The following is a 13,592-nucleotide window of genomic DNA, read 5'->3' as shown; positions in this document are numbered from 1 at the left end:
TGGATGATCAATTGCAGTGCTAAAAAAACCAACAAACCCACCAAAAATGTCCTGACAAAAGGACTATTTACCTGAATTGAACTGGTTAATCTTTTATTCTGATTTTTCAGTTCTTCATTATCTTTTTCCATATCATCTTTCTCCCTTAGAACTTTAGTGTAGGCTTTCATTTTTTTCTGAAGTTCTTGATTTAAATCATCCATATCATCTAACAGAGAATTCTCTTTATTTTTGCTTAATTTAAGAGCATCTTTAAGTTTCAACAATTGGTCATTCAAATCTTCAATCTGACTCTAAGAAATTAATATATATTAATTATTATTATTTAGGACAACCAAAGAATGAATGATAGCATTACATTCATAGGGGGGGAAAGGTTGAAAGCATTAATTTCTGGCAATAGACGTAGGGTCTTATCTTAGTTGCAAAACACAGGAAAATTCAGTTGTATTTAATGGCTCCCAATTCAAAGCCACAAATTGTTTTTTACCACTGCATCCATTTTCCCAATATTATCTACTTTTGCTGACTATGACTTTACAATTCGCTTTATCTGAGACGAAGAGGATCTCTAAGAGGGTTTCCTAGTTTCATGGTTCCTGCTTGAATAGAAAATGGGACACCATGGCCAGGAAAGCCTCTGCTCAGATTTTGGTTGTGTATCAAATGCAGCCATTCCTACAGCAGGAAGAAACAGTAAAAACATCTGCCACAAGGCCTAGAGAACAACACTGGGGGCAGTCAAGGCTACGATATACAAGTGTCTGATAATATTTTATGGATTAATATTGATTTTATGAGTTTCTGTTTTGGTTATATGTTTTTCTTATGGCTTTATATTTTATTGTTGTAGGCCAGGGGTGTCAAACTAGCAGCCTGCGAGCCGGATATATCATGCGCAGGCCACGCCCACCCCGGTTCCGCAAAGGCAAAAAACATCACAATACATCACATCACGTGACGCGATCGAGTTTGACACCCATATTGTAGGCCATCCAAGATCAATGACTGAGGTGAAGAATTCTTACAGTGGTGCTTAAAAGTTTTTGAAACCTTTTGAATTTTCAATATTTCTGTGTAAATATGATTTAAAACATGTTTTTTTCCTAAATCCTAAAACTAAAGAAAGAGAATCCATTTAAACAAACCAGTTAAAAATATTATAGTGAAAAATTCAAAACGTTCACAAACTTTTAAGAACCACTGTATTTGGATTTTTTAATTTTACTTTTCCCCCCTTTTTATTTTTTTGGCTAAAGTTGTAATGCAATTGAATTGAACTGCTGGCCCATTGGAAGAATTGCAATATTCTAGATATTATTAATTATTGCAAAATATTATGAGGTTCTAATTTATTCTGATTTTTCTAGGAAAATATTCAGAACCATATTCTTTTCTGATACATTGTGTTAATAAATACCTTCTTGTAAAATATCAATTTGTAATACTTGTATTGCACTTCAAATGGTATTCTTTTGACTATGCGGCAGCAAACTAATAGAAATACCAGTAGTATTTCAGCTGTTATATTTCTTTCTGACTGTAAAAATAATTTATTATTCTATATCCAGCTCCATTCTGGGAAAGTGTCTTTTGTTATAGGAAGCATCATACATACATCTTCCTATTTTTGTATAATCCAGGTAGACTTATTTAAGCGGTTATTTCAGATGTCCTGATATAGTAGAAATGTGCGTGCCTGTGATTGTTATATCATACTGACATATAATCTTTTGATACTGTTTTTCCTGTTTAATCTGTTATAGATATGCTTTGATAAATGAAAATTATGCGTATGCCTCAAATAACCATTTCACAATAACTACTGTTCATCTAAAACCCAGAAAGATGAATGCCCTCTGGAAAGCTTGACGAGATGTCCTTCAAAAACTCTATCAGATAACTGTTAATAACTTAAGCCGAAACTTTTGAATAAATAGTAATCACTCATATCTTGCTTTTGCAATTCAAAGTTTCAGAAATTATCCAAATAATTGCCCATTCTTTTATTTTGCCTCTTCTATTATTGATTGCCTTTTATTAATAACTGCCATTAAGTTCTTAATTTTTGGCTAGAAATACTTTTGGGAGACAAATAATTTTCCTAGCTTTCCCTCAATTATTTAAAAAACAAAACAAAACAGAACAATTGTGTCTCAGCAGATTGGAATATCCAATATCAAAGATGTTGGAGACTCCAAAACTGACTGAGGTCCTTGGCCACCAGGACAGAAGGAAGAAATGAATAGCATTTCTATTTCCCATTATTTGGTTTAATATAGATGATAGATAGATAGATAGATAGATAGATAGATAGATAGATAGATAGATAGATAGATAGATAGATAGATAGATAGATGATAGATAGATAGATAGATGATAGATAGACAGACAGACAGACAGACAGACAGACCCTACCTTATAAAGAAAATATATCCACTCCTCATTTAATGAAAAAGTTATGTTCCAGTAACTTGGTTGTAAAGCAAAATAGTCGCTAATAATTGTAACTATGCAGAGTCTCTCTTTGAGGGAGATGGGCAGTACAGAAAAATTAACAATAAATTGAAAACATGTCACTGAAAGCCATTGTGAAAATTGCTGGTTGCTGCTATGTCATTCAGAGAAAGGTTTCATATAGTTATACCAATATTGTTTTCACTCTGGCATGTGTTATTGATAGATGAACAAAATTTGGATGTAAATGTATGCATTGGTCAGAAAATAATTTTTAATTACCATATTTGTGAGTGGTCGCTAACTGAGGTAGTTGCTAAACGAGGAGTATTTGCATCCATTCCAATTGTGAACTTTTTTTGGACCAAAAAATGCAATTTTCAAAGTGAGATATATATTGCTGCTAGATACTGTTTTGGTATGAAAACAAACCAAACCAAAATGCTGGTTCTTTTTTACCCTCAATTCCTTTGTGTGCTTGTCAACAATTTGCTGAACATTCATATGCGCCTCCTTTTGTGATGCTACAGAAATTATCTGTTGTTCTGCAGCTGATGTCATTTCTGCTCGGAGTTCCAGAAGTGCCTTGCTCAAAGCCTAAAAATATCATTAAAAAGATACAAGTAAGCTCTGCAAATTAAAAAAAAAATAACTAGCATTATTTGTATATGTAAATAAACCCAGAATTTAACTTTCTGTAGAACTGAAGTTGCAATCTTTTCTGGCTGAGGTTTTTGAGTGATATCTTTGGAATAAACTGCAAAAATCAATAAATAAGGCTACAGAAAATTTTATTTTATTTATAAGTAGTATTATTTATATAAGTTTATATATAACTGTGTGTGTGTATGTGTGTATGTCCTCACAACTATAATTGAGCTCAAAATTTGTTGTTAAGTTTTGTCCCATATTATGCCCTTTCTTGCTTCAGTTGTTAAGTGAATCACTGCAGTTAATAAGTTAGTAACCCAGTTGTTAAGTGAATCTGGCTTCTCCATCGATTTTGCTTGTCAGAAGGTTGCAAAACCTTGGTCATATGGTCACAGAAGGTCACATGACCTTGGTATATAGCAATGGTCATTAATATGAATCAGTTGCCAAGCATCTGAATTTTGATCACATGATTATGGGACTACTGCAAAGGTCATAACTGTGAAAAATGGTGATAAATCACTTTTTTCAATGCTGTTGTAACTTTGAATGGTCACTTAAATGAACTATTGTAAATTGAGGAGTGTGTGTGTGTGTGCGACAGTCAGTAAAGCATCTCAGGCACTGGATAGTTTGGGATAGAAAGAAATGAAAGGACCATCTCTATTTTGCAACTATCATGCATCATACAAACTAAGTAGGAGAACAAAGGAAAAAAACACCACACCAGTATTGAAAGTTTGCCAGCTCCGTGAAAGTGTTGAAAGATAGGGAGCGTTTAATACGGCTTATAAAATGACTTTGGCTGTCTTTGCATAATATATATCACCAAGAAGCTTGTCAATGATTGCACCTATCCCCTCCCTAGATCCACAATCTCAAAAAATTGTGAAATAATCATACTTACTTTTTGTTGCTTCTCTTTTAAAGCTAGCTGATTCTTTAGTCGTTCCACTAGATTCTTCATTGTAGTTGTTGGAGACCTGCTATTTGCTTGTCTTTGTATCTCCAATTCACTTTTCATATTCAGAAGTTCTTTTCCCATTTTTGACAATAAACTCCTTAATTCTTCTATTTCATCTTGCAGTTTTTTAACTCTACATTGATGCTTCTCCTCAAGCCTAGTGCAACAAAATAATATATAAAACTGAATTCCACTATTAAACTGAGGACAGCCAGGTAGACTAAGAAATATTCAAATATTATTCATAAATATTTCTCACACTGGCCTAAATTTATATCAGAATTACTAATTTACTGGTAACTAAACTCAGTCATGTTATTAAAAGGTGAGTAGTGAGACAATGATAATAGCTCTAAAAATAATGTTCAACTAATTTTAAATTTATACAGTGATAATCAATTCAAAATGTAATTATTTATGCAACACAAGGCTGTTATAAGTCGAGAAAACAGATCAAGAATTTCTAATATCACAACTTCAGTCTAAACTTACTGGGCCCTGATGTAATCAAACTCATTGATTTTTACTGTAGTTATCTGCTTTTGCTTCTGTAAATCAGATGATGTTTTCTTTAATTTGCTGAGAAGGGAATTAAGGGAGCTGTCCTGTTCTGCTATAGTTTGTTCCAGTTCTGCCAGACGAACTAAATGTTTACTTGCCGGAACAACTAAAGAAGGCTTTTGAATCAACTCCTGTAGAACAACAAAGATTGAAATAAATCTTTCTGTACTCATTTATTACACATCAAAAATCAAAGTTTCTTGCCAATACATTTGTAAATAGAGGTTAATTTAGCCTGTATAATTCTCAATTCAGAACATATACATCAGTCAAAATTAGGAACTTTCAAAGTCACAAGAATTTCAATAGTTGATTTAAATATTCTCCTTGTAGTCATCAGTAGGATGATATGTTTTTCCCCAGATCACAGATTTTACTCCTATGCTAAAGAAACAAATGCAAAACGCAAAGAAATTGTATTTTTAAGCTTTCTTGCTAGGTAACATACATTAAGGCAAAATACTGTTACCGTGTTTCCCCAAAAATACGACAGGGTCTTATATTTTTTTGACCCATGAAATATCGCCTTGGGCTTATTAGAGGGGGAGGGCTTATTGTTTTGGGGTTATGGGCAGGCTGCCAGAAGACTTTGTCTGGCAGCCTGCCCATAACCATAGAAAACACTCCTAGAGCGGCCGCTGCTGGAAGAATCGGAAGCTGAGTTCCAGAGTTTGGAAGCTGGAGAAGAAATTTTGCTCGGAGCTTGGCGGCGACTGCAAGGACAGCTGGCTCAGGGCATGGTGAGGCTGGGAGGCATCCGAGCTGGGGCGGAGCAGGTGCTCGCGCAACCCCCCTCTCCAGCCAGGCAGAGCTCCATGCACTGACCTAGGGGGTATCCTGAATGTGCCAAGCTGCGGCAGCTGGGGGGGCGGGCAGAGCACCACATGGCTTGGAGTCTTAGGGATATTCCCTAGGTCAGTGAATGGTGCTCTGCCCGGCTGGAGAGAGGGTTTGCCAGGTGGCTGCTCGTGAGCATGGTCACCTCATGGCTGCTTCGCCCCTGAGGCTGTGCCCGGCTCTTCGGGAGCCCGCTCGCAAGGGAGCAGCCGCCCGGCAACTCCCCCCTCCAGCCAGGCAGAACGCCACTCCCCAACCTAGTGGTGTCCCGAAGGTGCCAAGCAACATGAGTGCCTTTCTTCCACCACCAACCCTGCTCCCGCAGCTTGGCACCATTAGGTCAGTGAGCAGTGCTCTGCCTGGCCAGAGCGGAGGGGGGGGTTGTCCAGGGGGTTTATTTTCGGGGGGGGGGGTTATATTTTTGCCCACCCATAAAATGTGGCAAGGCTTTAGTTTCAGGACATGTTGTATTTTTAGAGAAACACGGTAGTCCACAACTTACGACCGCAATTGGGCCCAATATTTATGTTGCTAAATGAGAAATTTGTAAAGTGAGTTTTACCCCATTTTATGACTTTTCTTGCCATATTTGTTAAGTGAGCAGTTGTTAAATTAGTAGCACAGTTAAGTGACTCTGGTTTCCTAATTGAGTTTGCTTGTCAGAAGGTTGCAACATGACCCCAGGACACTGCTACTATCATAAATGTCAGTCAGTTGTCAAGCATCCGAATTTAAATCATGTGACCATGTGGATGTCGCAATGGTCATAAGTGTGAAAAATGGTCATAAATAACTTTTTTCAGTGCCTTTGTAACTTTGTTCACTAAGTGAACTGTTGTTGGTGGAGGACTAGATGTACAAGTTATTGTTTATCTGCAGAATGAAATAGCAAATATTATCCATTTCTTTGTATTTCCTCACATAAATTGCTCCAAATCAAAAGTTAATAGTGTCAATTCAACCTGTTAGTTCCATCAACAGCCTAATAATAATAACAATAACAATGAACAAGTATGACAAAAAAAAGCAGATAGTATCAATAGTGATAGGTGTCTTGGGCGCAATCCCAATACATTTGGAGCACCACTTGAACACCACTGGCATTGATAAAATTACCATCAGTCAATTGCAAAGCGCAGCTTCATTTGAGTACCTGACGTCCTGCACCGATACCTTTAACACCATAAAACAATACCATCTTATCCCAGGTAGTGGGAAGGGCTCCATAGATCGACAAAAATGCAAATCCATTCTAAACCTCTGGTTTACTGCATTTACAATTTACAATGGTTTACAATTTTCCCATTTTATCTTTCTGCCATAAGCATTTAGTTTAGAAACAAATAAAACATATTATACTTACTAAAGCTGTTTGCTTGAATTTATTAAAGGAACTGTCAACATGTACATCTAATTTCTGATGCAGAACTCTGAGGTCCTCTTCATGCTTCTTTGCAATTTCTTCTTGTTCCTAAATAATACATTTATATTTCTTGTTACAATACTTAATTGATAATTTGCGTTATTTCATCTAATTAATAAAGACAGATAATAGGGATATACACACATATACATATATTCGTTAATTCATTAATTCATTAACTGATTTAAGCCAATTTTTTCCCTGCAGGCTTATTCCTCCCAAATCTATTCAAATACTAAATCGGATTTATTATGAAATACAAAGAAACCCAAACTAACTCTCCACATTTTCCATTTTCAAAATAAGACTACTTACAACTTTAATATGTGACCTACTTACGTCTTTTTTCTTCTTCATCCCTATTAACCTGTTACTTTCATTCTTTTGTATGCCTATCTAGGAGTGTTTTTCATGAATGATGCACAAAAATATTCAAGAAAAATAACTGAAATAATAGGGAGATGGCAACAGAAAGTATTGGTATACAAAGTTTTTTTTTCCTAAGCCTAACCACAAATCCCATTATGAAACCTAAATATTCCACCTTCATTTTTATTTAAGTGTTCTAAATTATAATACCTCTCGTGCTTTGGCCAAAAGATGTTGGTACTTTTTCAGAATTTCTTCTTTCTGATTTAATCTTGCTTGCATATTTGCAATGGTCTGGTGTGCAATTTTCAGAGTATGGGGGTTTGTATTATCATCAATTTGATCTAGCTGCGCTAACAATTTCTCTCTCTCGGACGATGCTGGCAATTGCAATCTTAGTTCATTTATGACTTTGTCTCGTGACAGGATGTTTTGCTCTGCTTTCCACAAAGTGGCTTCCTTTTCTTTTAGCTTCTGAAACCAAGGAAATCCATATTATTGAAAAATTAGTTAGAATCAGTTTCAGCAATACATATATTGTATATGACATTTCAATCAATTATGCTTCTATTGTGATATGAACATCCCTAAATATAAAACATGCGCAGATTAAAAAAAACAAACCTACAGCTTTGTAACTTTCTCCAAATTAAAAATACTAGAAGAGCAGAGAGGAAGATTTAGGGTGGTGTGGGTAAAAGTAGGGTGATAATGATAGTGGAGGCAACGGTAAAAAAAGGAACTCAGGATTTTCTAATAGCCGCTCTGGAAAGAGAAAATATTAAAAAATAATTACAGGACATAATTTGGGGAGAGCGAGCTGGTAAAGTTTTTGCTTAAGACATTTAGTTTTATCTTTCACTGCTTAGATACTGTACAGTCAGAGCCAGTTACAACATTTAAAATGCCTATAGTACTACATTTATTTTTTGTCGTCATAGCTAAAAAGGAACTTTAATTTATCAACTAGTAAGTTGACAAACTATCACAAAATAGTTTAAACCCATAGACTAAGGTTTAAATGGTCAGAATTTGATCATCCTACTAGTTAAAGCTAATCACACACATTAAATTGATATTTTTATGTTGACATTTCATTAGCAATATTTTCTATTTTTACTTAGGTAAACCTAAGAAATTTTGGTCTCAGCTAACACTCCCAGGTTTCCAGCTTATATACTATTTAAATGATAATTATTGTTAATTATTTGTGAAAAGTAACTAAAACCTTCTCAGTTCCTAAGCTCTCTTGAATTGTGATAATTTTCTCCCTCTCCTGGTCTGATAACATCATTAAAAACAGAGGATTCAATTAGGTGAATAGTTCTATTACCTCTTCTACAGATTTGCAGGTGGCTTGCATTTCCAGAATTGTTCGATTTTGTTCTCTAACTGTTTTAAGAGCTTGCTCAAGTTGATGTGGAAGAGACAAGCTAAGATCTGGAACTGTACCTGCAGCTTCATTAAACTGTAAAAGAGAGAAATAAATAGAAGATAAAGAGAGCAGCTCTCCACCAAAAAATGTGGCTCTATTATATAGCCTTAAATCAATGTAATTACCTTCTGAGCTGTACTTAATATGTCCTGTTTCTGACTGTCATATATATCCAGCTGACGTTCTAATTCTACTTCTCTTTTATCCCAGGCCATCTGTCGCTCCTCATGGAACTACAATTAGATAAGAATTTTATATGAAGAATGACATCTAGGAATGATAGTACTATAGCACACTGATATAAATAAACTTAAATGCAAAAAAATGTTTTTATGAAAGATTAACAACAGTAATATTCTTAAGAGTATATACATTTTTTGAAGAAAAAATTGATGGTGGTATTTTTTCTGTACCTGGCCCTGCTGAACAATTTCTTCTTCCAAATGATTGATTGTCTGTTCATATTCAGAGAGGATATTTTTTAAATATTTAATCTCCTCATTTTTCCTGGATAATTCACGATTTAGTTTAAGTTCTTGGAGGCGAAGTTCTTCAATTTTTACATGCCACTCAATTACCTAGTAATTTATAACAAGTCAAATCTCAACAGTAATTTAAACAACACAATTAATTAATTCCAGAAAAGTAGCATAATAGTTAGGAATAGAACAACAGTTATAGCTTTTTAGAAAGGAATAAAAGGCTTTGAAACAAGCAATTCTTGATGTACCAAACAGGTGAAACTCGAAAAATTAGAATATCGTGCAAAAGTTCATTTATTTCAGTAATGCAACTTAAAAGGTGAAACTAATATATGAGATAGATCCATTACATGCAAAGCAAGATAGTTCAAGCCATGATTTGTCATAATTGTGATGATTATGGCTTACAGCTCATGAAAACCCAAAATCCACAATCTCAGAAAATTAGAATATTGTGAAAAGGTGCAATATTCTAGGCTCAAAGTGTCCCACTCTAATCACTTAATTAAGCCATAACACCTGCAAAGGGTTCCTGAGTCTTTAAATGGTCTCTCAATCTGGTTCAGTAGGAATCACAATCATGGGAAAGACTGCTGACCTGACAGTTGTGCAAAAAACCATCATTGACACCCTCCATAAAGAGGGAAAGCCTCAAAAGGTAATTTTGCAAAAGAAGTTGGATGTTCCCAAAGTGCTGTATCAAAGCACATTAATAGAAAGTTATATGGAAGGGAAAAGTGTGGAAGAAAAAGGTGCACAAGCAGCAGGGATGACCGCAGCCTGAAGAGGATTGTCAGGAAAAGGCCATTCAAAAGTGTTGGGGACTTTCACAAGGAGGGGACTGAGGCTGGAGTCAGTACATCAAGAGCCACCACACACAGACGGATCCTGGACATGGGCTTCAAATGTCATATTCCTCTTGTCAAGCCGCTCCTGAACAACAAACGTCAGAAGCGTCTTACCTGGGCTAAAGAAAAACAGACCTGGTCTGTTGCTCAGTGGTCCAAAGTCCACTTTTCTGATGAGAGCAACTTTTGCATTTCATTTGGAAACCAAGGACCCAGAATTTTGAGGAAAAAGGGAGAGGCACACACTGCAAGATGCTTGAAGTCCAATGTGAAGTTTCCACAGTCTGTGTTGATTTGGGGAGCCATGTCATCTGCTGGTGTTGGTCCACTGTGCTTCATTAAGTCCAGGGTCAACACAGCTGTCTACCAGGAGATTTTGGAGCACTTCATGCTTCCTTCTGCAGACAAACTTTATGGGGATGCTGACTTCATTTTCCAGCAGGACTTGGCACTTGCCCACACTGCCAAAAGCACCAAAACCTGGTTCGATGACTGTGGGATTACTGTGTTTGATTGGCCAGCAAACCCGCCTGACCTGAACCCCATAGAGAATCTATGGGGCATTGCCAAGAGAAAGATGAGAGACATGAGACCGAACATTGCAGAAGAGCTGAAGGCCGCTATTGAAGCATCTTGGTCTTCCATAACACCTCAGCAGTGCCACAGGCTGATAGCTTCCATGCCACGCCACATTGAGGCAGTAATTGCTGCAAAAGGGGCCCAAACCAAGTACTGAGTACATATGCATGCTTATACTTTTCAGAGGTCCGATATTGTTCTATGTACAATCCTTGTTTTATTGACTGCATGTAATATTCTAATTTTCTGAGATGGTGGATTTGGGGTTTTCATGAGCTGTAAACCATAATCATCACAATTATGACAAATGGGGGATTTTAACTATCCTGACATAAACTGGGAAACAAACTCTGCACCAAGGGGAAGATCCAACAGGTTTGTAACAAACCTAGCAGACAACTTTGTTTCTCCAAAAGCTAGAGAAGGGAACAAGGGGATCAGCCATACTGGACAGGTAGGAGGTGTTGAAGCCATAGGAACCCTGGGGGCAAGTGACCATGCAATATTGGAATTCAACATTATGCAAACACAAGTAGTAGAACAAAGTGAAACTAGAGTCTTGGATTTAAGAGAGCTAATTTCAATAAACTTAGAGAGAGCTTGGGAAAAAATCCATGGATGAGAATCCTCAAGGGGAAAACAACACAAGAAGCTTGGGAAATTTTGAAAAATGAGATTACAAAAGCCCAGTCTAGCACAATACCAATGAAGAAGAAAAATAACAGCTCCCAAAAGAAACCAGCATGGCTGCATAAAGAACTCTGACGAATTGAAAGACAAAAAAGATAAGTATAAAAAGTGGAAAGGGGGGGACATAACTAAGGCAGAATATCAGCAAACAGCCCATGAATGTAAAGATGAAGTGAGAAAAGATAAGGCTCACAATGAAGAAAGGTTTACCACAAAAGTAAAAATAACAAAAAAAGCTTCTTCCAACATGTTAAAAAAAAGAAAAAAGTTAAGGAAACAATTGGTCCATTGCTGGAAGAAAGTGGCAAGAAGGTGACAAGCAACAGGGAGAAAGCAGAACTATATAACTCATGTTTTGCATCTGTCTTTACCCAAAGGGATAAAACAGTCCAACCTATCAAAAACAGCACCACAAAAATCAGATTAGGAACACAAGTTGAAGTAGGGAAGAAAATGGTAAGTGAGCACCTGTCTACCCTAGAAGAGTTCAAATCACCAGGACCGGATGTATTACACCCCAGGGTTCTGAAGGAACTGGCAGACGAGATCTCAGAACCACTTAACTATATCTTTCAGAGATCCTGGAGCACCGGAGAACTACCAGAGGACTGGAAAAGAGCTGATGTGGTTCCCATCTTCAAAAAAGGGGAAAAAAACAGATCCAGGAAACTACAGACCTATTAGCCTGACCTCAATACCAGGAAAGATTCTGGAAAAGATAATCAAGCAACGAATTAGCGAACATCTAGAAGCAAACAAAGTAATAGCCAAAAGCCAAAATGTGTTTGTCAAAAACAGATCATGCCAGACTAATCTTATTGCATTCTTTGATGTGACAAAATGAGTGGACCAGAGGAATGCCATCGATATAGTTTACTTGGACTTCAGTAAGGCATTTGATAAGGTACACCATAACTTACTACTAGATAAAGTAGAAGAATGTGGGTTAGACAGCATCACCACCAGATAGATTCGTATCTGGCTGACCAACCACACTCAACATGTAGTCCTCAATGGAACTGCATCTTCATGGAGGGAAGTATGCAGGGGAGTACCCCAAGGCTCTGTGTTAGGCCCAGTACTCTTCAACATCTTCATCAATGATTTGGATGAGGGTATAAAAGGGGAACTCATCAAATTTGCAGATGACACCAAGCTGGCAGGAATAGCCAACACTCCAGAAGATAGGCTTAAGATACAGAAGGATCTTGACAAATTTGAACATTGGGCACTATCTAATAAAATGAAATTCAATGGTGAAAGAGTAAGGTTCTACATTTAGACAACAAAAACAAAATGTACAGGTACAGTATAGGTGGTACCTTGCTCAACAGTAGTAACTGTGAAAGGGATCTTGGAGTCCTAATGGACAACCGTTTAAATATGAGCCAGTCGTGTGCAGCAGCTGCCCAAAAAGCCAACACAGTTCTAGGCTGCATAAACAGAGGGATAGAATCAAGATCACGTGAAGTGTTAATACCACTTTATAATGCCTTGGTAAGACCACACTTGGAATACTGCATTCAGTTTTGGTCACCACAATGTAGAAAAGATGTGGAGACTCTAGAAAGAGTGCAGAGAAGACCAACAAAGATGATTACGGGACTGGAGACTAAAACATATGTAGAACAGTTGCAGGAACTGGGTATGTCTAAGTTTAATAGAAAGAAGGACTAGGGGAGACATGATAGCAATGTTCCAATAGCTCAAGGGTTGCCACAAAGAAGAGGGAGTCAAACTATTCTCCAAGGACCTGAGGGTAGAACAAGAAGCAACGGGTGGAAACTAATCAAGGAGAGAAGCAACTTAGAACTGAGGAGAAATTTCCTGACAGTTAGAACAATTAATCAGTGGAACAGCTTGCCTCCAGAAATTGTGAATGCCCCAACACTGAAAGTCTTTAAGAAGATGTTGGATAGCCATTTGTCTGAAACAGTATAGGGTTTCCTGCCTAGGCAGGGGGTTGGACTAGAAAACCTCCAAGTTCCCTTCCAACTCTGCTATTGTATTATATAAATCACTGCTTGAACTATCTTGCTTTGCATGTAATGAGTCTACCTTGTGTATTAGTTTCACCTTTTAAGTCGCATTACTGAAATAAATTAACTTTTGCACGATATTCTAATTTTTCGAGTTTCATCTGTATACAAAGTTTAGTGCACATCTAATAATCTCTTTAAATTTTGGTCCTAACTAACAAGATGACTTTATTTAAAAATATATAAATCACTGTGCACCACTAAGGCTAGAAAGATGCTTAAATAGATTGGGGTGATGGGAATAATAGTCAAAACCT

The 13,592-nt window shown here is 36.8% G+C and overlaps 1 protein-coding gene across 1 annotated transcript in view; it reads right to left on the bottom strand.

Moving 5' to 3' along the window:
* The window catches only part of CEP290 (centrosomal protein 290), a 72,009-nt gene that overhangs the window by 15,978 nt on the left and 42,439 nt on the right, over window positions 1–13,592 (bottom strand). The window contains exons 33-41 of the mRNA XM_081958711.1: window positions 9,111–9,275; window positions 8,823–8,930; window positions 8,596–8,730; window positions 7,473–7,736; window positions 6,834–6,941; window positions 4,565–4,764; window positions 4,016–4,229; window positions 2,917–3,054; window positions 72–293 (exon numbers count right to left, since the gene is read on the bottom strand). Of these exons, the coding sequence (XP_081814837.1) occupies window positions 72–293; window positions 2,917–3,054; window positions 4,016–4,229; window positions 4,565–4,764; window positions 6,834–6,941; window positions 7,473–7,736; window positions 8,596–8,730; window positions 8,823–8,930; window positions 9,111–9,275 (1,554 nt within the window). The remainder of the gene's footprint in view (window positions 1–71; window positions 294–2,916; window positions 3,055–4,015; window positions 4,230–4,564; window positions 4,765–6,833; window positions 6,942–7,472; window positions 7,737–8,595; window positions 8,731–8,822; window positions 8,931–9,110; window positions 9,276–13,592) is intronic.

Source organism: Natrix helvetica, assembly GCF_964273705.1.
Source record: "Natrix helvetica genome assembly, chromosome: 6".
Classification (NCBI taxonomy): domain Eukaryota; kingdom Metazoa; phylum Chordata; class Lepidosauria; order Squamata; family Natricidae; genus Natrix; species Natrix helvetica.
Note: the sequence above shows the minus strand (reverse complement) of the source record. Positions and strands in the feature narration are given on the sequence as shown.